The 26,472-nt window shown below is 30.0% G+C and overlaps 9 protein-coding genes across 11 annotated transcripts; 4 read left to right on the forward strand and 5 right to left on the reverse strand.

The window, feature by feature from the left end:
* Nucleotides 1-4,685: 4,685 nt before the first annotated feature.
* OCT59_005198 (uncharacterized protein) lies at nucleotides 4,686-11,867 on the reverse strand. Its single transcript, XM_025319759.2, has 12 exons — nucleotides 11,603-11,867; nucleotides 6,774-11,456; nucleotides 6,537-6,707; nucleotides 6,349-6,464; nucleotides 6,086-6,274; nucleotides 5,899-6,016; nucleotides 5,739-5,822; nucleotides 5,587-5,658; nucleotides 5,394-5,515; nucleotides 5,212-5,335; nucleotides 4,955-5,136; nucleotides 4,686-4,882 (listed from the first exon to the last, which is right to left on the reverse strand). Exons 1-12 carry the CDS (start codon nucleotides 11,793-11,795, stop codon nucleotides 4,811-4,813), a joined length of 6,126 nt encoding a protein of 2,041 aa, XP_025173014.1. The 5' UTR covers nucleotides 11,796-11,867; the 3' UTR covers nucleotides 4,686-4,810.
* OCT59_005199 (uncharacterized protein) lies at nucleotides 11,864-13,440 on the reverse strand. Its single transcript, XM_025309462.2, has 6 exons — nucleotides 13,370-13,440; nucleotides 12,872-13,310; nucleotides 12,515-12,802; nucleotides 12,360-12,443; nucleotides 12,179-12,288; nucleotides 11,864-12,097 (listed from the first exon to the last, which is right to left on the reverse strand). Exons 1-6 carry the CDS (start codon nucleotides 13,424-13,426, stop codon nucleotides 12,026-12,028), a joined length of 1,050 nt encoding a protein of 349 aa, XP_025173013.2. The 5' UTR covers nucleotides 13,427-13,440; the 3' UTR covers nucleotides 11,864-12,025.
* Nucleotides 13,441-13,524: 84 nt separating this feature from the next.
* Nucleotides 13,525-14,620, forward strand: OCT59_005200 (uncharacterized protein; the record flags this gene model as incomplete). Its single annotated transcript, XM_066138217.1, has 5 exons — nucleotides 13,525-13,684; nucleotides 13,751-13,832; nucleotides 13,899-13,934; nucleotides 14,010-14,233; nucleotides 14,304-14,620. 5 exons carry the CDS (start codon nucleotides 13,525-13,527, stop codon nucleotides 14,618-14,620), a joined length of 819 nt encoding a protein of 272 aa, XP_065997382.1.
* Nucleotides 14,621-14,658: 38 nt separating this feature from the next.
* OCT59_005201 (uncharacterized protein) lies at nucleotides 14,659-15,572 on the forward strand (the record flags this gene model as incomplete). The annotated part of the gene is made up of 3 exons (XM_025327084.2): nucleotides 14,659-15,156; nucleotides 15,238-15,346; nucleotides 15,422-15,572. The coding sequence occupies exons 1-3, from the start codon at nucleotides 14,742-14,744 to the stop codon at nucleotides 15,570-15,572; spliced, it is 675 nt and encodes a 224-aa protein (XP_025173011.1). The 5' UTR covers nucleotides 14,659-14,741.
* On the reverse strand, nucleotides 15,540-17,724 carry OCT59_005202 (uncharacterized protein; the record flags this gene model as incomplete). Its single annotated transcript, XM_025319758.2, has 10 exons — nucleotides 15,540-15,791; nucleotides 15,867-15,967; nucleotides 16,038-16,141; nucleotides 16,224-16,328; nucleotides 16,421-16,525; nucleotides 16,596-16,714; nucleotides 16,795-16,856; nucleotides 16,936-17,376; nucleotides 17,471-17,564; nucleotides 17,637-17,724. The coding sequence occupies 10 exons, from the start codon at nucleotides 17,722-17,724 to the stop codon at nucleotides 15,649-15,651; spliced, it is 1,362 nt and encodes a 453-aa protein (XP_025173010.2). The 3' UTR covers nucleotides 15,540-15,648.
* Nucleotides 17,725-18,499: 775 nt separating this feature from the next.
* On the reverse strand, nucleotides 18,500-19,757 carry OCT59_005203 (uncharacterized protein). Of its 2 annotated transcripts, none has more exons than XM_025319757.2 (2): nucleotides 19,078-19,757; nucleotides 18,500-18,993 (listed from the first exon to the last, which is right to left on the reverse strand). In XM_025319757.2, exons 1-2 carry the CDS (start codon nucleotides 19,573-19,575, stop codon nucleotides 18,991-18,993), a joined length of 501 nt encoding a protein of 166 aa, XP_025173009.1. In that variant the 5' UTR covers nucleotides 19,576-19,757; the 3' UTR covers nucleotides 18,500-18,990. The 2 variants fall into 2 exon arrangements, with proteins under 2 accessions (XP_025173009.1, XP_065997383.1); XM_066138218.1 differs by having other exon boundaries at nucleotides 18,506-18,990; nucleotides 19,078-19,713.
* Nucleotides 19,758-20,291: 534 nt separating this feature from the next.
* Nucleotides 20,292-21,110, forward strand: OCT59_005204 (40S ribosomal protein eS27). Its single transcript, XM_025319756.2, has 4 exons — nucleotides 20,292-20,388; nucleotides 20,577-20,685; nucleotides 20,752-20,862; nucleotides 20,935-21,110. Exons 1-4 carry the CDS (start codon nucleotides 20,383-20,385, stop codon nucleotides 20,961-20,963), a joined length of 255 nt encoding a protein of 84 aa, XP_025173008.1. The 5' UTR covers nucleotides 20,292-20,382; the 3' UTR covers nucleotides 20,964-21,110.
* A 1,271-nt stretch (nucleotides 21,111-22,381) lies between these two features.
* On the forward strand, nucleotides 22,382-23,056 carry OCT59_005205. Of its 2 annotated transcripts, XM_025319755.2 has the most exons (3): nucleotides 22,382-22,496; nucleotides 22,571-22,665; nucleotides 22,734-23,056. In XM_025319755.2, exons 1-3 carry the CDS (start codon nucleotides 22,402-22,404, stop codon nucleotides 22,841-22,843), a joined length of 300 nt encoding a protein of 99 aa, XP_025173007.1. In that variant the 5' UTR covers nucleotides 22,382-22,401; the 3' UTR covers nucleotides 22,844-23,056. The 2 variants fall into 2 exon arrangements, with proteins under 2 accessions (XP_025173007.1, XP_065997384.1); XM_066138219.1 differs by having other exon boundaries at nucleotides 22,382-22,665.
* OCT59_005206 (uncharacterized protein) lies at nucleotides 22,939-26,452 on the reverse strand. Its single transcript, XM_025319754.2, has 11 exons — nucleotides 26,203-26,452; nucleotides 25,736-26,067; nucleotides 25,433-25,654; nucleotides 25,332-25,359; nucleotides 25,100-25,258; nucleotides 24,856-25,008; nucleotides 24,517-24,784; nucleotides 23,903-24,442; nucleotides 23,701-23,819; nucleotides 23,445-23,628; nucleotides 22,939-23,370 (listed from the first exon to the last, which is right to left on the reverse strand). Exons 1-11 carry the CDS (start codon nucleotides 26,425-26,427, stop codon nucleotides 23,096-23,098), a joined length of 2,505 nt encoding a protein of 834 aa, XP_025173006.1. The 5' UTR covers nucleotides 26,428-26,452; the 3' UTR covers nucleotides 22,939-23,095.
* Nucleotides 26,453-26,472: the final 20 nt, after the last annotated feature.

Consider the following 26,472-nt stretch of genomic DNA (forward strand, 5'->3'; position numbering starts at 1 on the left):
AGGTATAAAATTATTCCATATCTTACTATTAATAAATGTAAAACTTAACAATAACTCTTCTAATTTAAAATATATATGACTTTTATTTTTTATATGACATTTTTACTTTATTTTAATCAAAAGTATATAAATCAATTTTTTTATCTGTCTTTATCTGAATAAGAGTAAATTCTATTAAAATTAAGCTTTTATCACCACCAGATAAATAAATTCTTTTTCCATAAATTTTTAAATTGAGAATTAAACAGAATGTTTTAATATTTTTAAAATATTAAAATATTTAATTTAATATTTTAAAAACTGATACTTTATTAAATAAAAAAAAATAAAGAGTAAAGATAGCAATTGGAATACTAAAAACTAATATTTATTTATAATGTGATTTGTTTTAATACGTAATTTGTAAATTCAGTTGTAATATGTTAAATAAAATAAATTTGAATTTTTATAATTAATTATACTAAAAACAATAAAACTATATGGGCTCTTTGCAATAGAAAGAGGGAAACTACCAAAAAAATTAAATTTATATTTATATACTAAAAATGCTTTAAATATGATTATAATTTGTTCAGAATTAATTATATGGGCTGATTTGTCTACTTTTAAATAAAATATTGATTTTATTACATTTTTATTATACAAAATACTATATAATATACAGTAAATTGGGGGTGAGTATTAAAAACTTTTATTTAATGTTATTATACTATAAGTTGGTAAATATTTCTTTTAAATTAATATAATTCTTAGCACTTACTATATATATTAAAAATTTGTATCTCAACTTTAAACGTAAATATCTCCAGATCTAATGATCCAATCGGAAAGCTCTTTTTTCGCTCATATAGACCAGATCAAGGGCTTTCCGAAGAGCCTAAATTTATAAAAAACGGATTAGTGAATCCCAAGATATTTGCATTTAAGCATGTTAAAAAGTTTGTACCTCAACTTTAAACGTAAATATCTCTGGATTTAATGATTTAATCGGCAAGCTCTTTTTTCGCCTATAAAGTCCAGAACAAGGGCTTTCCAACGAGCCTAAAATTATAGAAAACGGATCAGTGAATCTTGATATATTTGCGTCTAAAGATGGTAATACAAATTCTGACATAAAATAATTATTTTTATTGTTTGAAAATATCCATTATAATACCATCTTTTATATGATATTTTTATTATACTTTTATAAACATTTATAGCTACTAAGACTATATAAATTTTTATTTTACTTTATATTTTATTAAAATATACTTACTTTTTAATAATATATGGGGACTGGTCTAGCAAAACAAGGGATTTGGTCTCAAAAAAAAATTTTTTTGTTTATATGATAATTATATGTCAATTTCACTAAAAATTACAATTATAATAAAATCTCAAAAAAAATTTTTTTGGTCACAACTCCTTGTTTTGCTAGACAGGTCCCCATATGTTAAAAATTCCATATATTTGAGAAATGGGTTTTTTATTAGTGAAATGGGTTTTTTCGCAAATGTAAATTTTTGTTCAACTTATTATTTAGTCAAGTAATCATCAATAAGATGATTTTTTGGTATTACAAAACAATTTTGAGTAACGAAAATTGTGCAAATCAATTCAATAACTCTTTTTAATGCGAGTAGACAAATCAGGCCCATATATAGGGTTGATCGCTTATCTCGATGTTGGATTACTGAGACCTCATTAAGCCTCGAGTATGGTGAGGTTGCAGGTTCGATTTCCATGATCACAGAAATAAAAAGAATTTTACTGCGGATGCTACTACCAATAGCGTAAAGATACAGGAATTAGGTAGTTGGACTGCACTATGGTGAATTAGTGTGTACTATTAGGCCGCACATTTCAACAAAGGGTTATGATATCCTTCTAATGTTCTCTATGAGGTTATTGGGATGTTTGAAGTCCTGTCTGTGAGGTCACTGCTTGCATACCTTGGGGGTAATTTCCTGTCCAGGTGGTCACTCAAATGATACCGCTTGGGGTCCAATATAGCTAGATGGTTATTATAGATGGTAAAATTCTGAGTGCAATGACTTTGTGGTAGTTTACCTTCTAATAGATTTAGGCCAACTAGGATATTCCAAAACAGACAGGTGTACTAGGTGAGGTATGGAGGTTAGAGCTTTCCCTTAAGGCGGGTGCGGATGGCAGGCTTGGGTGGTAGAGACTACTGGAAATAATTCCAAACAAGCAGCCTGCATTATCTCATTGTCTTCTTCGTCATGGCGTACTACTATACCATTGGGGGATTCACAACTGTACCTTGGGGCTAAGGAATCATGGGGCTGGTATTAGCGCTTAAGTGGCTTGGATTCAGCTTGAAGTGTGAATGTTAAGAAATACGGAAGGATTTCTAGATAATTGCCATTACATCTGACACTGAAAGTCCTCCATTACTAAGACAGGCCAGGGTGGCATAATATAAATTCAAGCTTGTCTTGCCTTTAGAATGGATAAAGAGTTATAGCTAGCCAGTTAGTATTCAGTTAATGGATAGGAACTATCCTGAGGCCAAATTAAAATGGCAGTTGTAGTGATAATTGGTCAGGTTGCACATACCAGTTGGTTGGTATACATTAGTCAACTAAATATACCTATCTACCATGCTATAAATAGGTTCTTAAATGTGAACCTTTACCTTGAGTCAAATAACAAGACAAATCAGCCCATATGTACTAACTAAAAAAATTTTTTTTTATCAGTTTTCTCTCTTTTTATTACAAAGAGCTCATATAATAAAATGCAATCTATATATAAAATTAATTACACCAATTATGCAATAAATTGTATAAAATAGCATTAAACTTTCCAATTTTTGTAGTATATATATGAATTTTTTTTATTTTAAAAAATATACTAATAAAATATATTTAAAAGTATATAAATAGATGCATAAATAAGTAATTATGTCATTTAAAATTGTTTAAAACTTATACTTAATTTGGATATGTATTTTTATTGGTAAATTTTATACACAAATATGTGATGATAATACTATTTTAATTTAATTGTATTCCAAAAAATTTACAATTGCAAATAATCTGTAAATCTGCAAATAATTTACAAATCTGTTAAAAATAAATCAAAATATATTAGTATCAAAAAGTTAAAAATTATAGATCATCTTTACATGATTATTTTTTTGTAAAAAATTTTTACTGAAATGAAAAAATTTTTTCGCTAAAATATAAAAGTATTATTTTCAAATCCAATTAAATAATAATAATATATAAGATTATTCAGCTATAGTTAATTATATTATACATTTTTTTAATAATTATATTATATCATTATATTAAATTATAATATATATAGTTTAGTATATTAAAACTTTACTATATACAGGTTTATTATATCAAAAATTGACTGTAAATTCTTTTTTAACAATGAATAGATTTACCAATTTTAAAAACTAATGAATTTATGATTTTAAATAATATAAAACAAATTGTAGATTTGTTTTTATATACAGTATATTATTTATTTATTTATTTTATGAATAGTAAGAAGAAAATCATAAAAATATTCTAATAATAAATATAACTGGAAAACATTATAGAATTTTCCCAAAACATTAAATTAAAACTTGCTAAAGCAGGTTCTTACTAGTAAAAGAAGAGAAACTATCTAGAACCTAAATAGAAAATTTATATATATATATATATATATGTAGTAATCTTTTAAAATTATATTGAATTTTATATTTCCAGAGATATAAATTTTTTAATATTAACACATTTTATAATAGTTTAATAGTATTTATTTAAAATAAGATTTTAAGTTTTTTATTTATTTATTTTTTTATTATATTTTTGCCTATTATTGTATATTATATATTTTTGTAAAATTAAAATTTTAAATTGCTAAATATTATGACATTTATATTGATTATATTGGATAAAATATGATACCAAGAAGCTGTTGGTTTAAACTAGTAAAAGGTTAACCTTTTGGTCTTAGTTTCTTAGATATAGTTTTAATCTTTATTTGTATTAGCAGATGGAAATTTTAGTTTCTTTTGGAATTTTTTCTTTTTTTAGTTAGTATTCTTTTTCTTACAAAGCGTTTTTTTGTTTTGGTTTGAATGCTCATAAAGTATATTTTATTTAACAATAGATCTTATAAGGTAGAACGCAAATTTTATTTTTCATTACACCATTTGGGATTTCTAATAAAAGAAGTGTTACTCTTTTTTCAAAAAAGTTAAAAATGTTAAATTTGGCATTTTTAAATGAAAAAACTTTTTGTACTTAAAAATGTCAAGTTTGATAGAAATTTCTGAATGAAGAATTTGGTTAAAGTTCATTAGTTCTTAAATTTGTGATGCTTTAATTTCATTAATTTGATTTATTTTTCATTTATTTGGATATTTTAATTGATTTCTTTTTAAAAATGTATCAAAAGGTCTTAGAATAAATTTAATTACTTATTAATTTAAGGATTAATTTTATATTCACCAGTGGTTAATTTAAAATATTTGATTATTTATTAAAGTTTAATAGTATTGAGACTTGTTTTTATGAATGGTAAATTTTTTTAAAATACTGTTTATCGAACAATAGTATAGCAGATAATGATTTGAGTCAAAATTACAGGTCAAAAATTAAATCAAAGGTTAGCTTAGAAGCCGAATATTCTATTAAGACTGGGCTCAAAGCTCAGTTCTAGAGTCAAACTAAATCTAAGATTTTTTCAACTATTATTTTATTTTCAAATTCAAAAAAATTTTTTTTACACCACCTATACTGTATATTAAATATATATTAAAAAATTTATTAATACAGTATTACGTTACTTATTAGTAGGATCAAGCAATAAGTGCTTTTATCTTGCGAAGTATCATTTGAATATATTCATTCCGCGTTTTATATTTTATGGCCTATATATATAAGAAATACAATTATTTAAAAATATTATAATTAAAATATTATTAATATAAAATTGAACTTACAGTATTCTTCTCAAAAGATTCTAGTTTCTCTAATATGTCTGTCAAGACTAATTTTGCGTCTTTTTGTAAAGCCGTTTTATCAGTATTCCCAAGCGATGTTGTAGAGATTCCTCGAGTAAACTTTGTCATCATATAATGGTCAAGATGCCGCCATATTAAAAGTAAAGAGATCTCTACGTCATCTTAATATTAGGAAAATAGAAATCAGATTGCTTTAGAAAAATTATAAAAAGTATAGTAAATAACAAAGTTCTTACATGAATGTTGTGTAATACACTTCGACGTTTTACTAAGCTGTTCCTGTAAAGTACGCAATGCTAAACTCTTTCGTTGTGAATCATTTAAATCATCAACATCTTCATTACGAAGCCCAGATAGAATCTGAAACAATAATATAAAATTAAAATAAGGAAATTTTGTGGTGCAATTTTGAAATTACCTCTTCAATGTTATCGCCTTTTTCAAGTTTGATAGATATTCTCCCGAAATTTTGCATATGGTGATTTAAAATATCTATAGAAGTGCGAACGTAATTTATGCATATTGAAAGTTCAGGTTCCTCTATATTAAGGATAATAATAAGATTAAACTGAGTGTATCAATAAATTTTAATCTTAAAAAAAAAAACTTACTAAGATCGCCACGATAATCATTATCAGGCCTTTTGGCGTATTCAAGGATCGCTGTAAAAATCGGTCTAAAGTCTATTATTTAGATAAATAAAATAAAAATTGATATAATTACAAAACTAAAATAAATTTAAACAATTAGATTAAACTTTTACCTTGAACACCTTTTGTGCTCGCAGTCACTATTTGGCACCACCCCAAAAAATTCCTATTAATATTTTCAATTTGTTCTTGCGCATCTTTAAATAAAATTAATTAATACTAGTTAATAATGTTGTGAATTATCATTTTAACAAGATCCTTATATGTAATTACATTTTATGTCGGCTTCATTTCCTGTTGTCATTGTCACCAAACTTTTTCGCACCGGAAAAAATCGTATCATTAATTCTTTTAAAATTTCTTGAAATGTCCGTTGATGTGTCTCTCGACGCTATAACAATAAAAATTTCAATGTGATTAATAGTAAAATAAAAGAAATTTATACTATAAATGTACTTACTACTTTATCGATAGCTTCTAGCTTAACACCCAAAAAGTAAAATATACGAGACATTTCGTGAACAACTCCAATACTTAATATAGCATTATCTTTGACTTCTACATTTGGTGAAACTAATAAATCGACTGGAGAAATATCTGTCAATATTTCTAACATCAATCCTTGATGTCTACTTACGAATCTTGATGCCTAAACACGAAAATAAGATCAAATCATTGAGATATATATAAAATCTGAAATTCAGCATAAGAAAAAAATCATACTTTTATTAAAGCAGGTCCGCTTTCATGTCCTATGCTCGTAAGGATACAAGCAATAAGACGTAGGATAATGATTAAAAGCTCATGATACCGTTTGAACTCAGGGTTATCATCGGAATCTAAAAAAAAAAAAATACCGGATATTTATTATTATTATTTTTAAAATATATTTGTTCAATCTTAAAATTTACCATTTGCTGTTTTATTAAATTTTGGTCTTTCATCTAGAAATGTTAGTTCATCCAAGTACTCAAAAACTCCCGATTCCATCAATTTAAGAGCGCAATCACGACGTTGTGCTATACGAATTAACAATACCACTCTGGATTCAAATACATGTTTTGCTTGCAAAGCAGATTGCTCTAAAGAAACAATTTTACTAAGTATGATTTATCGTAATTTTTAAAATGAATAATATTAATGCTTACCAGGCCTTGGTCTTATTGCCTTTAACAATAAATCATTATGATTCTTTAAACTCTTTACCACAGTACTTAGGAAATGTGTCCGTACAATATAATCAATGATGAAATTACTCTTTTCGCGTTTTCCCAGACTGCATAAAGCGGTAAGGATATTTAAGGAACAAAGTTTCCCTTCCACAGGTCCTTCGGATGCATCTAAGCGTATAATTTCGAGTAAACGATCACCACAACTATGAAGTACTGCAAGGTTACCACCATCAAGCGCAGATCTAGCACCACCTAGCGTTAATGCAAATTCGTGCTGAGGTCTCGATCCCATCGTAAAATTCGGATCAGAGTCGATATAATGCAAATAATTGAACATTGTACAATATATATGGTTGCGTACTTCAGGTGGAAATCCTGGCCCAATGAGACAATCAAGAATCAATTTGAATATAGAATAAAGTCGTTCAGAAGGAACCCTCAATTGTGCAATATTCGAAAGGCTTGTCAGATGTAAAACTGATTGACGCTTGCGATCCAAACGCAGTGCGGTTATTATGGTAAGAACAACTTTACTAAGAACTCCCGCAATAACATCATTCTCATTTTTCATTATCGTTAATAATCCCATCAGAATATCATGAAATGTAGATTCTCGAACCTCAAATCGCAATAAATTATAATGTTTAATAACTGTCATTTCAATAATTTCTCTCCAAGCTTTAAAACATTCGTTCCTTGCATGAACAAATTCACGATTACGATTATGAAAAAAACAAAATTTCATAATTTGTTTTATTTCGTTTCGTAAATTTTTATCATCGAATGTAACTCCTCGCTTATGGAAATGTTTATATAGTTGATATAGCTCAGAGAAGACATCTTGCAAGCGATATACTTCAATTCCTCTCTCATTACGATATAACCATGTCTCGATATTAACTTTCTCAAAATAATGTTGCTGGGGTGGTTGCATTTGCCATGAATCATCCCAGAAAAATTCCAACATATTTAATATATCGAGGATTTTCATAGTTGAGGGACTATTAACATCTAAATCCATAGAATTTCTGTCTTTCGATTTAACTACTTCAAATCCATAAATTAAAGCCAACAAATTTTGGATACCACTACGAGTTTGAACCTTACGTAACTCTAATGAGACCATTTTCATCAACCAAGTCCGTTCATCAAGATTGGCACAAAGACTGACCCAATCGATTTCAATTTCCTGTTTATCCAATCTTGTCATAATCCCTTGATCCCATTTTGGTTCTAAATCCGGCTGAACAATATACAGAGGCATTGTTCTAAATTGATTTGAAATAAACTTTTGACTTCGCAAAAATAACATCGTAGCATCTGAAGTGGTGTTATCAACACAAAGTCTATAAAGAATTTGATAACAACGTGCTACAAGTGAAGGATAATTCAAAAGTTGTTTATTGATCTTATTACTTTTCTCAGTAAACTTATTGATGGGATGACCAAGAATTTCCATTACTTTGTGTAAACAAGACTCTCTATAATCATCAGCAACATATTTAATTACTGGGACTTGTAGTGATCCACGGATATCATAACCCAGAAGAAAATGTGAAATGGTAGGTTGAATTCTACCGGGTCTAAGATTTTCCAATATTAGGTCTAATATAGCACAACTGACTGTGGAAAGTGAAATATTATCTTCTTTTGACAATGATTCTGCGCTAAATTCTTCCTCATCGGGTTTTGACAAAGATTTAAGGCACAGTTGAACAAGCTCAAAATTTCTTTGATCAATACTAAAATCCCAGTAATCGTCACCCCTTAATTCTAATCGTTTGACAAAATTATTTAGAATTTCATTCGCAAATTGACTAGTCTCCAAAATACTAGACAATCTATTAACTCTACTGGCTCCAAGATTATCCTTGGAATTAAATATCGTTGACTTGGAAAGACAAGTTAATATTTTGACTGCATAAAAACAGATATCGGCATTCTCACTATCAAGTAATAATGCAATCGATACAATGATTTCTTTCTTTGAAAGAAAAGCATGTTCAAGATATCCTGGAGTATTGCCATTAACAAGTGGAACTAAAGTTTTCAAAAATCTATCTTGTTTTTCCAGTGCAATCCACAGAATCTTTAAACAACGTATAAGAGGTTCGATAATGTCAGAAGATGCTTCGTATTTATCAACCAATATATTCTTTCCAGTGGCTATAATTTCTAAAATAACTTCCATAAGTCGAGAATTAGTCAGAAGCCTTTTCATAATGTTATATCCAGGATGATTTCTTAAATATTCTATTTCGTCATTATTGAAGACTAGATCTTCTTCTTTATTCATTCTTTTTTGTATTTGTATTTGTTTTGTAGATTTTGCAAAATAATGGTTTTTTTCAAATAATGGCCCGGTTAAATCAAAAGAAATCAGGCATTTTTCAATAATTTCTAAAGAATTTGCTATAATCTCCCATTTTTGGGAATTAAAAATATATTCTCTCGTAGGTGCTTTTACAAAAATATCGTCTACTATAAAACTGACATAAGGTGTGATTCCAGGTGTTCGATAATCAAATCCTAATTGTTCATGTATGGTAGGTGAACGAACTGGAAATCCACACCGTAAAGTAATATGCTGTTCAGGAACGTAAATCAAAGTGCTAATAAGCTTAATAAATGCCAATGTTTGAAAGAAAATTTTTTTAGAAGATTCTATCTCCTCTATCTCCTTCCTGATGGCTGACATATCATGCGTTTGAAAGTTCGAAGGCTCCACCGTTGAAGTTGTCCCTATTTTAAGATTTTTTGGTACAGTTGGAACGATTTGTTCCTCTTCAAGTATTGTCCAAACTTTTAAAATTAATTCAAGATATAAATCATCGTTCGGAACACAGAAAGCAGCAACAGCATAATAAAGTTCAGCCTTTAATTCAGTTGGTATATGCTGTGATACCAAACTAAAAAGAAGCTTTAAAATATTACGTTTAATAAAATCGACTCTTGCTTGAACACAGTATTTAACGACTTGTCTGAAAACACGTAAGAAAGAGATCAAAAGTTGCACTTCTTCTTTAGGAATTTCCACCATTTCATCAACCATATCAATATTATAACTCTCCATAGCATTGAACAAAGTTTGCCAAGAACACCATCCTCCGCTTGTTGAAGCACGTGAAAGAAATTCATAAGCATATGTACTACATTCATTACCGGTTGCAAGTGAACTTAACATTTCCAAATAAGCACACATCATTCCAGTTTCTTGAAAACTTGCTCCCCAATTAATCAATGATTTCGTTTCTACCCAACATTTTAGACCTTCGTCAGGAAGATTACGGAATAAAGTCGCAATTAAAATAAAAAAGGCTTCTATATCATGACGTAATACTGAAGTCTTCTTTGGTTTCGAGCTAGGAGTGGAAGGAAATTTACTCGTGCTGGGAGTAGCAGGTTCTGTTGTAGCTGATTGAATTGCATCTTCCTCTTGTCGTCTAATCTTTTGTAGATAACTCATGTTCTTACTAACTAGTTTAAATACAAAATGCTCAAGCTGTTTACGAAGATTATTTTGAAAGTCCTTTTCAAGCCCACGAATAGTTTTTGGTGTTTTTCCCGGAGGTATAAGTATAAGGCCACAGAAAGATATTTCACCGTTGTTTGTTTTATGCCAAACATTTTCAACGTTTGGGAGATTCTCCATAAAAATAGATTCCGTTTCAGTCTTTTGAAATGAAAGAAGATAATGTGTTATAAATTGAAAAGCATCGTTAACTACAGCTCGATGAAACATTTCTGATAAATGTTCTGACTTAATATTCAAATTTATTTCTAAACCGGGATTTTTTTTTATCGAATCCCCTATAAATATACTCCATTCTATCAAAACAGCTGCTTTAGCGGCATTAACCATCCATGTATCTTGATTTATAATATTTGTAAAATTATTGATAAAATCCGTGTCTTTCATTAACTCTTCAAATTTCTCTTTTGCGGTTAAATCATTAAGAAAATGATCCGATGAAGTGTTGATAATTGCCAATAGTGCAGCGATTAAATAAGGGTAGACATTATCTTTAAGATCAAGATTTTCAAGCATTTTGCATAAATACAAAATTTCTTGAGTTGAAAAAAGATAAGTAAAAGCCATCTTCCATATAATATATGCAAGATATTTTCGATGTGTGGTAATTGAGGCCATTCTTTGCAAAATGACTTTCTCGTCAACTGAGGGTAGAATAGCACCTTCATTTAAATATAAAAATTGCTCTGAAGTTATAACAGAACTTCTATTGTTAATGAGTTGTTGATAACGTCCTTCCAGATCTAACATACGAGATCTCAAAATCTCAATAGTTTTCATTAATTTAATACCATATAAAAGACCTTGATTTAAATTTTCATATGATTTGAACAAACCATTAATGAATGTTTTTAAAGCATCTCTTACTTTTTCTTTAATCTCAGTATCATAAGCTTTACTGAAAATAGTCAATAAACTTAACAACATGTAAGTCTTTTCATCATAATAAAGAGCAATTGCAGTTTCAGCGACTGGTTTATTATATCTTGACTTAAGTTCCTTTGCATGTTGGTGCATTGTAGCTGCAAAATCTTCACTGATATTGAGACTGTGAGCGATATCAATAATTTCGTAAATTTCTGTACGTGAAAACCTATATGGTTTGCCTTTTATGAACACCGGTTCGCCTAATATATTATTGATGTAAATGATCATATTCCTGAATTATAAATATATTTACTCTTCATGAATTTACTTGGAATAAATAACCTGCTTTCGATAATGTAAACCTGCGGTTTATAAAAGGAAATCGGTATAAAATATAAAGACTAACCTTGCTTAATTGCATATTCTTTCTCTAAATCTGGTTTTGGTTCGTCAAATAATAGAAGAAACCATGGTTTATATTCAATTAAACGAGGATTAAGTTCCATTAAGACATTATCGGTAGCAATATTTATTGCCTGTTGAATTTTATTATATAGGATTTTGAAACTATCTGGAGACCATTCTGTGTAATCAAGCATTTTTTTCGTAATATAAAAATTCTAGGTAGTGATATTTTATGTTCTTAGTTCTTATAAACCTGGTCGTTAGACTGAAGGGATCAAAATCAATTTTTAATCAGATTTTATTTACGTCACTCGCAATCTTTGTTCCCCCGCAGATAAAACGCGTATAAAGGAACACCAGAATATTGCAAATCGTTGCCTTTTATGTAAAGTTAATTTATAATTTATCACATTTTTTTTATTATTCATTTTTTTAATTTTTCCGTCAATTCAGGAACAGCAGTGAATAAGTCCGCGACGAGTCCATAATCTGAAATCTATAAATTATTGAATTCATGTTATATTAGATAATAAAAAGGGAATGTCGCAAGTTACATGAAAATGTCTAATCAAAATACCTGAAAAATAGGTGCATCAGGATCACTATTAATTGCTGCTATCACTTTACTGTCCTTCATTCCAGCTATGTGTTGTATTGCTCCACTAATACCTACAGCCAAGTAAAATTCTATAAAACGAGATATATCATTTAGAAACATACTTTTTATTACAAAAATGTTTAGAAATAAGAAACCGTACCTGGCGCGACAACTTTTCCTGTTTGTCCAACTTGTATAGCATTATCACAATATCCTGAATCTACAGCAGCTCTTGAACCTCCAACTAATGGAATTTAAAAATTATGATGTTGAAAGGAATTATATATCATCAAAAAGAAAAAGCATCAACTTTACCAGCAGCTCCAATTGAATCAGCAAGACTAAAAATTAACTTATCGAAATTCTCTCTACTTTTCAAAGCTCTACCACCCGATACAACTTTTGTTGCTGTGCCAAGTTCTGGTCGATCGCTTTTTTGAAGTTCTTCACTAACCCATTCAGTCAAAGCAAGTTTCTCGGATTCAGGCGCGGCCTCAGATGAAACTCCTGCCTGATCTCCTACAGGAACGGGAGGAAATGCTGTTCCTCTAATAGTTAAAACTTTAATAGGATCTTTTGATTTTACCTTAGCGATAGCGTTCCCTAAATTACAACTATATTTTAAGTTCATTTATTAATCTTAGCGTGATGTTGTTAGTAAAATTAACAAACCTGCATAAATTGGTCTCACAAAAATGTCTGGCGACTCGATATCAATAACATCCGAAATTTGAGCAACATCTAATAATGCTGCGGCGCGAGGCATAATATTTTTGCCAAATGCTGAATGAGAGGCAACCAAATGTGTAAACTTTAGTTGTTTCTGTGCAGAAGCTAGCAAAGGCGCATAAACTTCTGCAAGTCCGTGTTCATAAGCTTTATCTTTTGCTACGAGAACTTTGGAAACGCCATTAATTTTGGAAACCTCCAAAGCTACATGCCCGGGATCTTCACCGGCAACAAGAGCAGTTATATTGTTACCGAGTTTTGAAGCAGCTGTGAACGCATTGAGTGTAGAAGAAGCAATAGATTTATCTTTGTGTTCAACTAGAAGTAAGGTCGAAACGTCTTGAGAAGTTGCATAACCACGAAGGACAAGAAGAGGTCTAATCTATTTTTTTTAAAAAAAATGAGCACGGGTTCGATATTGATCACATTTAAGTTAATTACCGCGAATAAGGATCCTTTGCTAGCGATTTGAGCAGAGATTCTTCGCAGGGAAATCATTATGGTAAATTGCGTAATTTCTGTGACAGGGCTTGGTGAAAAATCCGATTTACAGCTGTCGATCATTTCGAAAAAAAAAAGTTTATCGTCTAATTCTAATGTCACGAACTCGCTCAATATCACAAGAAATTTTAGTTCATTTTGCATCAAAGATCCCAGAAAAACTTTCTTCAAAATGGACACGTTTCGTTTGTGTTAGCGATACTCATAATAAAATTGATCGGGATAAATATCAAGTTCCTAACGGAGATGTCTTTCGTAAATATTTAACAAGTATAAGTTTACAAAAAAAATTTTTGATTTTAATGATTTTTAATACTGTAGTTCATGCGGGAGATATGACCGGTTTAGGTAAGGTGGAACAAGTAAGAGATACGGTTAACTGGATTAAAAATCTTCCACATAAGTAAGTGGGAATTCATTTTTCAGATCAAATAATTCAATCTTCACTCATGATAATATGATGTTTTAGATATAAAGTTATCATTGCGGGAAACCACGACTTAACGTAAGTTGCATACGTAAGTGTTTTTATCATTTGTGTTAAATTTGTAACTGATCTTAGTTTATACTTTCATATCAGGTTGGACGAAACTTTTTATGAAAAAAATTGGAATAGATTTCACTATAATAAAGAAGATCCTAAAGAAGCAATTAACATAATAAAAAACGCTGGTAATGGAGTTGTATATTTAAATGAAGAATCATTTACAATTCCTGACAAGGGAATTCAAATATGGGGAAGTCCATGGACACCAGAGTTTTATGAATGGGCTTTTAATGGTCAACGTGGACAATGTTTAAAAGGTAAGTGAAAGTCATGGAAAAAAAAATATTTACTATATTTTATAATAGAATACATGTTAATTTGCTGCAGAAAAATGGGGACAAATTCCGCAGACTACACACATATTAATGACACATGGTCCTCCTTATAATATATTGGATAAGACACATCATAGTGGAGAAAACGTCGGTTGTGAAGATTTATTAGAAAGAATAAAGGTTATAAAACCTTACGTTCATATATTTGGGCATATTCATGAAGCTTATGGTGTACTCGAGAAAACTTGGGAATCTACTGATCAAGATAGGAAAAAAACTATATTTATAAATGCTTCGACAACAACTATAGAATATGAACCTGAAAATGCTGCAGTTGTTTTTGACTATCCTCCTACACATCCTTTATAATTCATCAATAAAATATTTTTAATTTTATTATCAATTAATGTTATAATAAAGTCAATAAACGTTGTTATAATCATTTTGATTTATTCAAAGATTTTCTTCTTTTTATCTCTTTCTCATAAATATGGAGGATTCTATCTCACCTTCATCTACGCCACCCATTCCACCATTACCACCGCCGCCTCCTCCTCCTCTTCCCGAACCTCCATTAATTTCATCCTCATTGCCCACTACTAGCTTAACCTCTAACTGTATAGTTCCTGACGAAGATACAAAACTTACCGAAACTCAAAAAATGTTGCAACAACTTTTTCAAGATCCTTTGCTTTCAGATCTAACTAAATACATTAGTAGCGATAAAAATAACCGTGCTTTACTCAATAGAGGCATAAATAAGAACAATTCTAGTATGACTGGCGAAAGTTCTCTAACTACTACGACAACTTCTTTAACTCTTGAACATGTTGATACACTTATTGCTTTGGAAATGGGAACTGCATTTGAGATTACTATTTTGAGATGTGGCCTTGAAACATTAAGTAATTTTCAAAGAATTTTTTTTTTATTTGTAAAGAACTCGATTTATTTCTGATATGTATAAATATATATTTTTTTTATAGAAATGGTGGTACGACAAAATGCTACCATTTCAGATATAAAAAATTTAATTGTTTTACAAGTAACAAGAGATCTTAAAGAAAAGGGCAGAAGGAATAAGAAAATAAGTTGGTATGAAATATTAGTTTCTATTTCTTAATAATATGTATACGTATATTAATTATTTTTTCATTACTTTTTTTTTAGGAAATATATATGGAAAACTTATTGTCTCATGTTTGAAGGACAAAAATTATTGGAAGATAAAGCTAGAATTCAGGAGATAGGTATTCGTAGTGGAAGTGTTTTGAGATTTTCAAGATATGTCAATAAAAATAAGACAGAACGCGGAAAATAATTAAACATTTATTTGTATTATTTGTAAACTTCTAATTTAATAAAGTATCCTTTTTCAAAATTTTAAAATGTAGCATTTATTGACCTTTAGTTGATTTATTTGCATCAAAATTATTTCTCAGTTCTTTCCAAGCTTTCCAATAATCATGTTGAATATCCACTTGATTAGACATTCCCCATTCAGTTATGCCGAGCATTAATGATGACTCAAACATGAATGCTAATTTAGTAGATATATATATTAGTTGCACATATTTAGAAAAGAGCGGAAAAATTATTTCGTACTACAACATACACATTGTACCGTCAGCTACACGAACGGGCTTGAGATCATCGTTAGACGCTTTTTCAAAGGTAGCTGAATCAGGACCGTGCGGAGTCATATGACTATGAAGGCTATCGAAAAGATATTAATAGCAATTTCAAATTTAAGAATATACATAAAAGCAAATATACATAAATATACCTAGCACCACCAGGTAAGAAACCTTCGGATTTAGCCTCATAAGCACCGGATATTAGTCCCATAAACTCAGACATACAATTGCGATGGAAATATGGCGGTCGGAACTTAAGAATCATTCGAACTTTTTTTTATTTATTCTCATGTAATTTAAATGTTAAATTATATGTTAAATTATTATTTACTCACGGTATGTTCTTGGACAGCCCATCTAGGTGGGAAAATTACAAAATCTGCGATTGCAGTACCAGGAAAAGCAGATTTTGATGTAAGTACTGTAAATATGGATGGATCCTTTACAAATAAAGGGGGCATCAAAATAAAATATAATTCGATTAAAAGAGATATATTCCTTCAGGAATTCGATCTTATTGAGAAAAACTTACTATATGATCAAAGGATACCGAATTTACTGTATTAAATTTTCCAAGATCATATTTATAGGGAACATAATTTCCATGCCAAGCTACAACATCAAATGGCGAATGATCCTTAAAATATAATCATGGAATAAATATAATTTTCCGTTTAGGACTATAAGACAAGTTAGATCTTTCTTACTTGTTTAGAAACAAATAGCTGTCCAGCATATTTATTAATTATCGTATAATCGCATTCTTTTTCCTCAAATGATGCTACTGGCGTTAGGAAATCACGTGGATTTGCTAGTCCATTTGCTCCTATTAATAAATCAAAAGACTATTTAGTAGCGAAAGATTAATAAAAATAAAATAAACAATATGAATATTAGCGCTTAAACCTATCGGTCCAAGATCAGGTAATTCAAAGTGATTACCAAAGACTTCGAGAACATATCCACGGCTTACGTTATTAAGTAAATATATATTTTTTTTTAGTGAAAATGAAAAGAACCATAAATTAATTTAATTTGTCTAGATACCTAGGACCGTCTGGAAAATTAATGGAATATCGAATTCCGCGTGGAATAACAACAATTTCATTAGAAGCAACCATCAAACAACCAAATTCGGTGATGATATCAAGTCTTCCATGTTGTGGAACAATCAAAAAATCACCGTCAGAGTTATAAAAGGCCGTGTTATCCATATTTGCATTTGCGGTGTAAATATGAATTGCTAAACCATTTTTGATGGTTGGGTCACCCGCGCCAGCCAACGTATGTAATCCATGAACAAAATCTATATCATTAGAAGTTTTTTTATTGTCTTCTAACAAAAGTTTATTAAAAGGGCTCCAGCGAATTTGATTTGGAATATGATGAATGTCGCCTATGCCGAATTTATTAGCGATATGATGGGATTTTGAATCGAGTTTTGTAAATGGCTGATGACAAACTGAAGGACGAATTCGGTAGAGCCAGCTGCGCTCAAGACACAATTAAATAAATCATGGATCAGGCCGACCAGACCGATAAGAACGATCATTGAAAAAGATTAGTATTATTAAATCTATACCTTCGTTGATTGTTCTTACGGTCTACGGTAAACGCCGTTCCTGAGAGTTGTTCGGCGTAAAGGCCATATGGACATTTTTGTGGAGTATTCTGGCCTAATGGAAAATGTAGAATGGTTTGAAAGTTATAATACAAGAAATAATTTGTAAAATAATGTAAAATTGCACCTTTTGGTAAAGCATCTTGCAATGCTTCGGAGGAGAAATGATTTCCAAAACCTTTCATGTATTTATATGGATCAATTTTATTAGTCATTTTATTTAAAGGGTACGTATAAAAATGATCTAAAGCCAATAAATATATATTCAACCTTGTGCAACAATGTGCAGGTTTATGAGTATTGCAACTAACTTAAAATTAGTTTGTGTGGCTGATTTTAGTTTTTTTAAAAATCTCACATTTTGACAAATATTTATTATCCCATCATATTTGTTTATATTATATTATTTATTGCCAAATTATAAATATTCTCTAATAAAATTTAATTTACTTAGAAAATTTTATTATCTGTTACTTGTAATAGGCTAATAGCATAAAGTAATTGACAATTAATATATGTTACAAATGAAAATTTATCCAATAATAGTGTAAAACTTAATAAATAATAATATAAAATGTGGCATTAGTTAATAGAAATATTATTATATGTTCATTAAAGAAATTAAAATCTAAAAATTAGAATTTTTTAGGCCATTTTTTATTTCTTACCTTAAAAGAGCAATAAAAAAACCGTTACAATTTAAAATAGAAATTAATTTCGCTATAATTAAAATTGATTAATAGATCCAAGTCTGAATAATAAATAAAAATTTTCTTTTTGCGAGAAAAAGTAACGGAATGTATTTCCGGAATCAAAGTCTTATGTAAGATCAAGCAAGTAGTCGTAGTAGATCTTTTCTTATTTGATGTTACGAAGTACACGGGATCTATTTCGATCCAATTTGGACACAGCAGTATATCGGTTGCAATATATTATCATGTATTATTATAAGCATTTTATTTAATCGTTATATCCACTGTATCAGCTTTTAAAAGTATAAAGCGAATTATTTTGTGAAATCTTTTTAATTAGTTATTTTTAGACAAGTTGGTTAAACTAGCAACCATTTAATACAAATTTAATTGCAACGAAGGATAAAAAGAAAACCTAATTTTTTGAAAATACTTTTTTTTTAACAAAAGAATTATAAAGAATTTTTAAAGAATTTTTTAAAGAAAACAATCAAACGTCTCAAATAAAATAATCCAATCTCTTGTTTCGTTATCATTATAAATGAAGATAAATTAAACAAGCGATGTTAAATCTTAACAAAGGCAAAAAAAAGAAAAATTGCAAATAATTAATGTTAATACACAAATAAAAAATCTTTGAATACACAATCAACTCAACCATTCGTATTTTTTTTAAAAAATAACGCATAAAAGAACCAAAGAGGTCATTTTAGCACCAATTCATAATTTGACAAACTCCTCTCTTAAATGATCATGAACTCCATCATCTTGCAACGACGAAGCATCATTCTACTTAATAAACAAAAAAAAATGATTTGAGAAATTTCAGTAAAAGAGAAAAATTTAAATATAAAATTAATTATTTTTAATAAATACCGTTGCTTTTGAAGAAGAATTAGCTTCATCAGGTAGAAGTAAATTAGATAAAGACATAGCACTAGAACGATTAGCAGCAGTAACATCTACGACATTTGAATTTGCGTCGACTAAATATCCATGATTTCTAGCTTGATTTGCTAAAACAAATAACTGAGCAGCTGCTCTAACTACTTCCGGATCAACTTTTGCTTGAGCTAATGCACTTTGTACCAATGCATTAATATCGAAATTATAATAATTTCCTGCTGTTTGTTGTTGTTGTTGTTGAGCACTTACTGTTGTTGTTGTTGCTTCTTTATCAAGTTGTTGCTGTTCTTGTCTTTTTTGTTGTTCCTGAGAAGTCATTGTTGTTGTACGCGAACTTGAGGTATTAGTGGAAAACGTTGTTGTACTTCGAGGGGTTGATAAATTTTTTTGTTGTTCTCCAGAATCCATATTATCATAAGTTTCTTTTGTTGCTTCGTTACGAGTAGTTTGTTGTCGCGAAGGTGACATTTTACAAATGAATATTTCAAATAAAAAAACTACTAAACAAAGACAATATAATTTCTTTCTTTATTAAATAAACAATAATAACTTTTTTTTTCTTTTAACTTAAGAGAAAGAGAGAGAGAGCAAGAAATAAATTTGCTGAAAGGTTTTTTCTGAAAAAAGAACCGATCATTTTATATCAATTCTACTGTGATCAAATAGAACTAGTAGAATTTCATTCAACTGTCGATGACGGGATCGTCAATAAACATGTGTTACGTAATACACTTGTGTTACTTAAGTAAATAAGTCTGAAATGAGAATTAGAGAATATCGAACAATTTTAATTGTCTATCTGTAAGAACATATTCTTAGTATAATGCTTTGTCGATTCTTTTTTCATTATCTACGCTATCATCTGATCGAAAACGTAATGGTTCTCTCCATTATCAACTAAATCAACTCGCATTAAAAAAGACTAAATGGCTACAAAAAGAGAATTTGCTATTGTTCTATTCTTTACACGTGGTCGTTGTGCTAATAAAAGTACCACTGCATAGAGTATTGTAATGTTGGTGAATTTATTAGGTTTTGTGGAGAGGACAAATTTACTTAAACAATGAACACCCAATCATTTATCGAAATATGTTTTCTAGATCCTAACTAATCGGGGATAGTTAATAATGTAATTTATTGGTGCATTACTAATACACTAGATGACGAAATCATTTAACGTTTCAAAAAAATCACGTTTGATCGGATACTCCTCGATTTAAAAAATCTGGAAATCAATTTAAAATTTCTCGTTCTTCACTGCAGTACAAATAAATCATGGTGGTGTGTATTAATGATTAATTTTTGATTTCATTGAAAGAATTTTTTGATGGTTGGCATTAAAAATTGGATGATACCAATTTTTAGATCCTCCATTTAATGTTAAATTCCGGCTTAGATATTACTACGAATTTTTATTCTATTTATAAATTTAAATCAAGCTTAACAACTTTTTTTATTATGTAAAATAGTTAACTGTAGATCTTCTCAATCCAACTCCTGAATGCGAAAAGCGCCAGCACAAACTTAAGAGACTTGTGCAAAGTCCAAACTCTTATTTCATGGACGTAAAATGTCCAGGTATACTACAAAATAAGATTTAATTTTTTCGATCATTTTCTTACTAATTTCTCATAATGATTATAGGTTGTTTTAGTATCACAACCGTATTTAGTCATGCTCAGACTGTCGTGCTGTGTGGTTCTTGTGCCAATGTATTATGCCAACCAACTGGTGGTCGTGCTCGTCTAACTGAGGGTATAGTTTGATGAGAATTAATTAAATGAAGTTATATAAATTTCTAACTCGATTCTCATGGTTATTATATAGGTTGTTCTTTTCGAAGAAAAATAGGTTAAAAATCATCGGTTTCCATTAATAATAGTAAAAAATGTATAAAAACCAAAAATTATTATCTTGATATTTTTTTTATTATATTTCTAATAAAAAATTTATGGTTTCTTTGTAACGAAATAAACCATTAACTTGCGACATTAATTGGCTAATTTTCCTTATTTGACAAATTTTAACATTATTGACTAATTAGTAAATTTGATTATTAAGATGTTAGGATGGGTTGAATTGATCGTTAATAACATAATAAAATAGTAATTACTGTAAATGCACTATATACAAACAGTCCCATCAAACAAAGCTAAAGAAAAATCTTCGAGCGCCATTAGAATCCCTATCCATCATTGCTTACATTTATCACATCTTTTTCGCTTTATTATACCACCGTATATTTCGGTCTTCATTTATAGATAACATCCAGTACAAGGATCTCAGATATGACTCTCATTCACGCAGATACAAAGTCACCAAGAAATATCATCAAGCACAGACGGACAAAAATATCAAGCACAGATGGATAAAACCATTAAGCACGTACAGATAAAAACATCAAGCCTTTTTTTTCTTTTTTTTTTATATAATCCGATTTAGCTCCGGAAACCACGTGATCTACCTAGGATTTTATCTACCCTGTGAGGTACAGATAATTGCCAATACCTTGCTGCGTCAACTTTTGGATCTATCGAAGCAAATGTGTTCTTTTGACGATGCTCATGATGCAATAGAAAGAGAAGGGGATTATCCTCTTTATGATGAATTGATTTGATAATCTTTTTTTATAGAGGAGACAAACGCCAGTTCAGAAAAAGAATATTAATAATAATTATAATGTCTTTAGAAAGTTTAAATATGAAAAACAATTTTTGTGAACAGTTATTGTAACATATACCTTTCCTTTAGAAATGATGACGTTTGTTGCTATTGAGTTCATTAATTCGACAGATAATTTCATCTCGGGCTTGAATAGAAATATGTAATAGCATGCTCAAGTACTTAAGTACTTCATAAGTAAATGAAATCTTGAGGCTAAAGAGAAATCAAACCCAAAATTTGGGAATGCAACCATCCTTTATTTAGTTTTTTTTATGATGAATTCGAGTACATTATGATCTTTAAAGAGCGCTTTATTTTAGAATTTTGAGCGGCAAGTTGATTTCAATGGTTTCCTGTCCATGCCATGCTCTTATCAAGAATGAACAAGATGTCAGACGTTAGAAGAAGCGCGCAATTATTAGGCTTCAATGTCTACAGTGAATATCAATATTATAGGATAAATAAAGGCTGAATAGACAATGCCCGTCTGCTTTTCTTGAAAAACATAATTGCGCGATTTAAAATATTTACGGTGCCAAGAAATATACATGCTGATCAAGCTAATCATGATTGGTCAGAAAATTTATTAAGTATTGGTTGCTTTTTTTTTAAATAAAATTTAAAACAAAAATGATAATTCCGGTACGCTGTTTTTCTTGCGGGAAAGTCATAGGAAATAAATGGGAGTTATATCAAACGATGTTGGAAAATGACTATACTGAAGGGTAATTTTTCCTTTGTTTAAACAATTTTCTTCCAAAAACGTGTTATATTTGCCAGTAAATTAATATTTGAAAAGCTCTGCAATGGACGCGATCGGACTTCAAAGATATTGTTGTCGGCGTATGATCTTAACTCACACCGATTTGATCTCTAAACTCCTTCAATATAATCGTGAGTATTAACTAAGTTGACGCACTTATTTTTATATAAATTGGCTAAATTTTCTCAACTAATAACAGCTCAGGAAAGAAGTCGTGAACAATTCAGAGCACAATTCCGACAACAACCAAGTCAAATAATAGCTATTAGACCTGCTGCAGGTTCAGCTACCCCTGCAAGGCCAACATAAACTTAATTTTTATTTAGGGTTCCTTTTTTTGTTTCTTTTTCTTTCTTTTTTTTTAAAAAAAAAAAACAATGGAAAACAATTGATTTCAATAATTTGATTAAAAGGTTATGATTATGTTTAGTCAGTGTTAACAAAATATTGAAAATTATATCAGTAAATAAATAGTAATTAATAATATGCTATTTCTATAGTGAAATCTATACGTTCCAATACAAAATGTGTTTTTTATAAAGTTCTTTTGAAGTTAAATAATTAACGCGACTTGGGCGTTTCCCGTACCTTCCCTTTTTCTCTTGTCTTTTCCAATAATAATTCTTGTTCTTCTTCCTCCTCCCCCTCCTCCTCTTCCTCTGATGTTTCTTCTTCATTTGTTTCTTCATCTACAGAACTTTCTTCTTCCCCTTCGGAGGACTCACTCTCATCCTCACTCTCATCCTCACTCTCATCCTCATCATCATTACTTGTCTCCTCATCATCGTCTTCCTCATTTTCTGAAGTTTCGTCTCCGATAGAATCATAACGAAGACCTAATTTTGATAAATTTATAAAGTTAGAATATGATAAATTTGAATAGGTGTGCTGAATTTCAAATCATACAAACCTGAAGCTTTTGCACGTAAATTATCATCGTCTGAAGAATTTTCTGAATCATAAAAGCGGTCAAGGTCATATACCTCTTTTCGGTTATTAGTGTTTAAAGGCTTATCGTAAACAGATGGTGTATAACCACCAAACGAATCGCTTCCGAACCCTTTCACAGCCTGTGATCGGCTGTATGTTTCATCCTAAATATAACGATTGTCCTTAAATGAAAATTATATATAAATATATAAATATATAATGTTTTATTAAATTACCAAATTGTTCCGCGCCGAGCCATCAGGTTTTTCAGTCGGCCAATCAGGTAATGGCTCATAGCCAGGTATAGAATGATTTAGGACGAGAGCCATTGATCCAATGGTGAAACGATCTCGCCCTTTAAAGAAAAAAAATCATATTATAAATCAGGTAAATTCTCTTCGTGAATACTTTGCACGTTCTGAAAAATGAAATATAAACCTGCAGATGGACTCTCTTCGGACGGAGCTTCTTTTTCACATAGAAGAATTTGTTTTAAATTCTCTTTCAAAATATTACTTTTAATTGAATCAGAAGACTGTACTTCCCCAATTTCTCCATTATCAGATGTTACATCCTTCTGTTCATTTTTCAAAATTAAACCTCGCAGAAGTCTTGCGCGATCCCTGATATCGTAGTTCAGATCATATCGTGCAAGATTGAGAACATATTGGAAAAGCAAGTTAAGAACCTGATCTGATGGATTAAGTGAATATAATTTTGCGCCTAAATTGATAATCTGTAGTTTAACTATATCATCCTCATTTATGAAAGATTTAGCAGAATTCCTAAGTACGTCTGGAGCAACTTTTTCAAGGTTTTGAGCATATTGACCGACTAGCCAAAATATGCTAGCTCGAGCCATTGGCACAGTAATTTGATCAAGTGCTTTAGTCAGTTGTATGATTAAATCTGCATTATCCTGAGGCCTTAATTGTAAAAGTCTTTTGATAACTACAACAGATTCTGCAACAACAGCATCTTAAATTAAGGAAATACAGAGATGAATAATTAATCATTTTAATATAATGATATTCTTGTAAATAAATATTTACCATTCTTACTCCACAGCAATTTCATCAACCCACTAAGGCAACTTTCCGCCATATCTGGCATCCCGATTGCACATCGGCCAATAGCTTGAATAGCCGCAGTCGCAAATTCCTTGTTAGGACTTTTGACATATTCCTGCAATTCTCTAAGAAGAACCGTGATATTGTTTTCAGTTGCAATTAATGTCATAATTTCCAATTTAAGATTTCGAATAAAAGCTGAATCTGTTGAGCGAACAAAAAATTGCTGAAGGTGAGGTTCAAACAGGTGCTATTCGAGTTACCATGAAAAATTAGTATAATGAATATGAGAAAAATGAAAATAAATTATTCTCTACATACTGGTCTTTGGGTTGCCATAGTAGCGATATTTGCCAGTACAACGTATTGAATTTCTCGATGACTACGTAGTAACCTCACGAGGGGCCTACTCAATTTATATGTTTCTTCAACTGGAGCCAAATGATAGAAAATTTTCGCAACTGAAAGAACCACCTGCAGATATTAAAAAACGATTGAATAAAAAAAATAATGCTTTTAGGTAAAAGAACTTGCAATTTTATAATTCAAATAGTTATCACAGTACAGCACTATTTCGGCTTTGCAAAAGTGGAAGACAAGATCGCAACAGTAACTCATGATCTGGATCAAGGATAAACGAATTTTCAAGGGAATCATCTGACTTTTCTGAATCCTCATCCGAATAAAAAGCTCTTGATCTTTTCTTTTTAGATGCACGTGGTTCCTTCAAGACAAAATATCGTTAATACAGGAAAAGCTTATATCAAATTATATTAAATTGTAAATATTTGACTTACATTAGGATTTGGATTCAAGAATTGAGTCCTATGTACCATAAAAGCAATTCCATATTTTAATATCTCACGTGACAAATATAAAATGCATATAGTGCCCATACCTAGCGTATCTTAATAATAATCCAATAATAGCAACTTGCCCCCATTCATCAGCATCAATTAACATCCGGCATAATTTTCGAAAATGTGGATGAATTAAATCAAATCTATGAGGACAAACTTCATTAAAAGCCATTATTACACTTCCAATTGTAAATGAAGAATTATCTTTTAGTAGGGTAGTGATTATATCAACCAAAGCATCTTTCTGAGAAGGATCCAAACTATTGAAAAATGAGTAAATGAATGGAGCAATAGAATATAAATTCTTAAACAACAATAATAAAATGATAAAGTTACAATACCTATAACACTTTGGAATTGCGTGGGCTGCAGTCTTTCTTACATATGCTGATAAATCAGTCACACATTTCTTAATTGCCAATAATACTATAGGACTTATAACGGGCACTCGGATACCAGACATAACTCGTAAGGCCATCGCTCTGATCAACTGGTTTTGATCAGTCAAATCTTTCTGAAAGGTATTGATTGATAAAAGTGCAAGATCAGGTTCTTGCTCAGCATATCGAAGGAGATATATATACACTAGTTTTCGAATTTCGAGGTTTTGAGATGCCACATTCTTTACAACATCAGGAAAGAATTCGGATACATCACGTCCTTTAGAGATCATCTAAAATTTAGTTTAATTTCGGGAATTTTTTTTATTATATTGTTTTAATAGGTATAAATACGCGTTAATTAAACTTGACAGATTATTCCGGAAATTTTTTCGTTTCCATGAATAATATTTCTTATTAATACATACCGCGATCAGTCTTTTCAGCCCATCCATTTTCTCTCTGTCATGCCTTGAATCTAACTGTCGCTTAATATCTCTCATTTTTTCCTCGGAAGTATCAAAATAATGACCTGAGGAAGTAGCTTCCAGCCCAAATTCACGCGCATTTTCCACAATACCTTCCGAAACTTTTTTAGATAATTTGGCTGCATTTTGCGCAAAAGCAGCCGCTTTTGATAAGTATTCTGACATGCTCGTTAAAAATTAATATTAATAAGCTAAACAGACGTTAAAATT

Source organism: Rhizophagus irregularis, chromosome 13 (assembly GCF_026210795.1).
Source record: "Rhizophagus irregularis chromosome 13, complete sequence".
NCBI classification, from domain to species: domain Eukaryota; kingdom Fungi; phylum Glomeromycota; class Glomeromycetes; order Glomerales; family Glomeraceae; genus Rhizophagus; species Rhizophagus irregularis.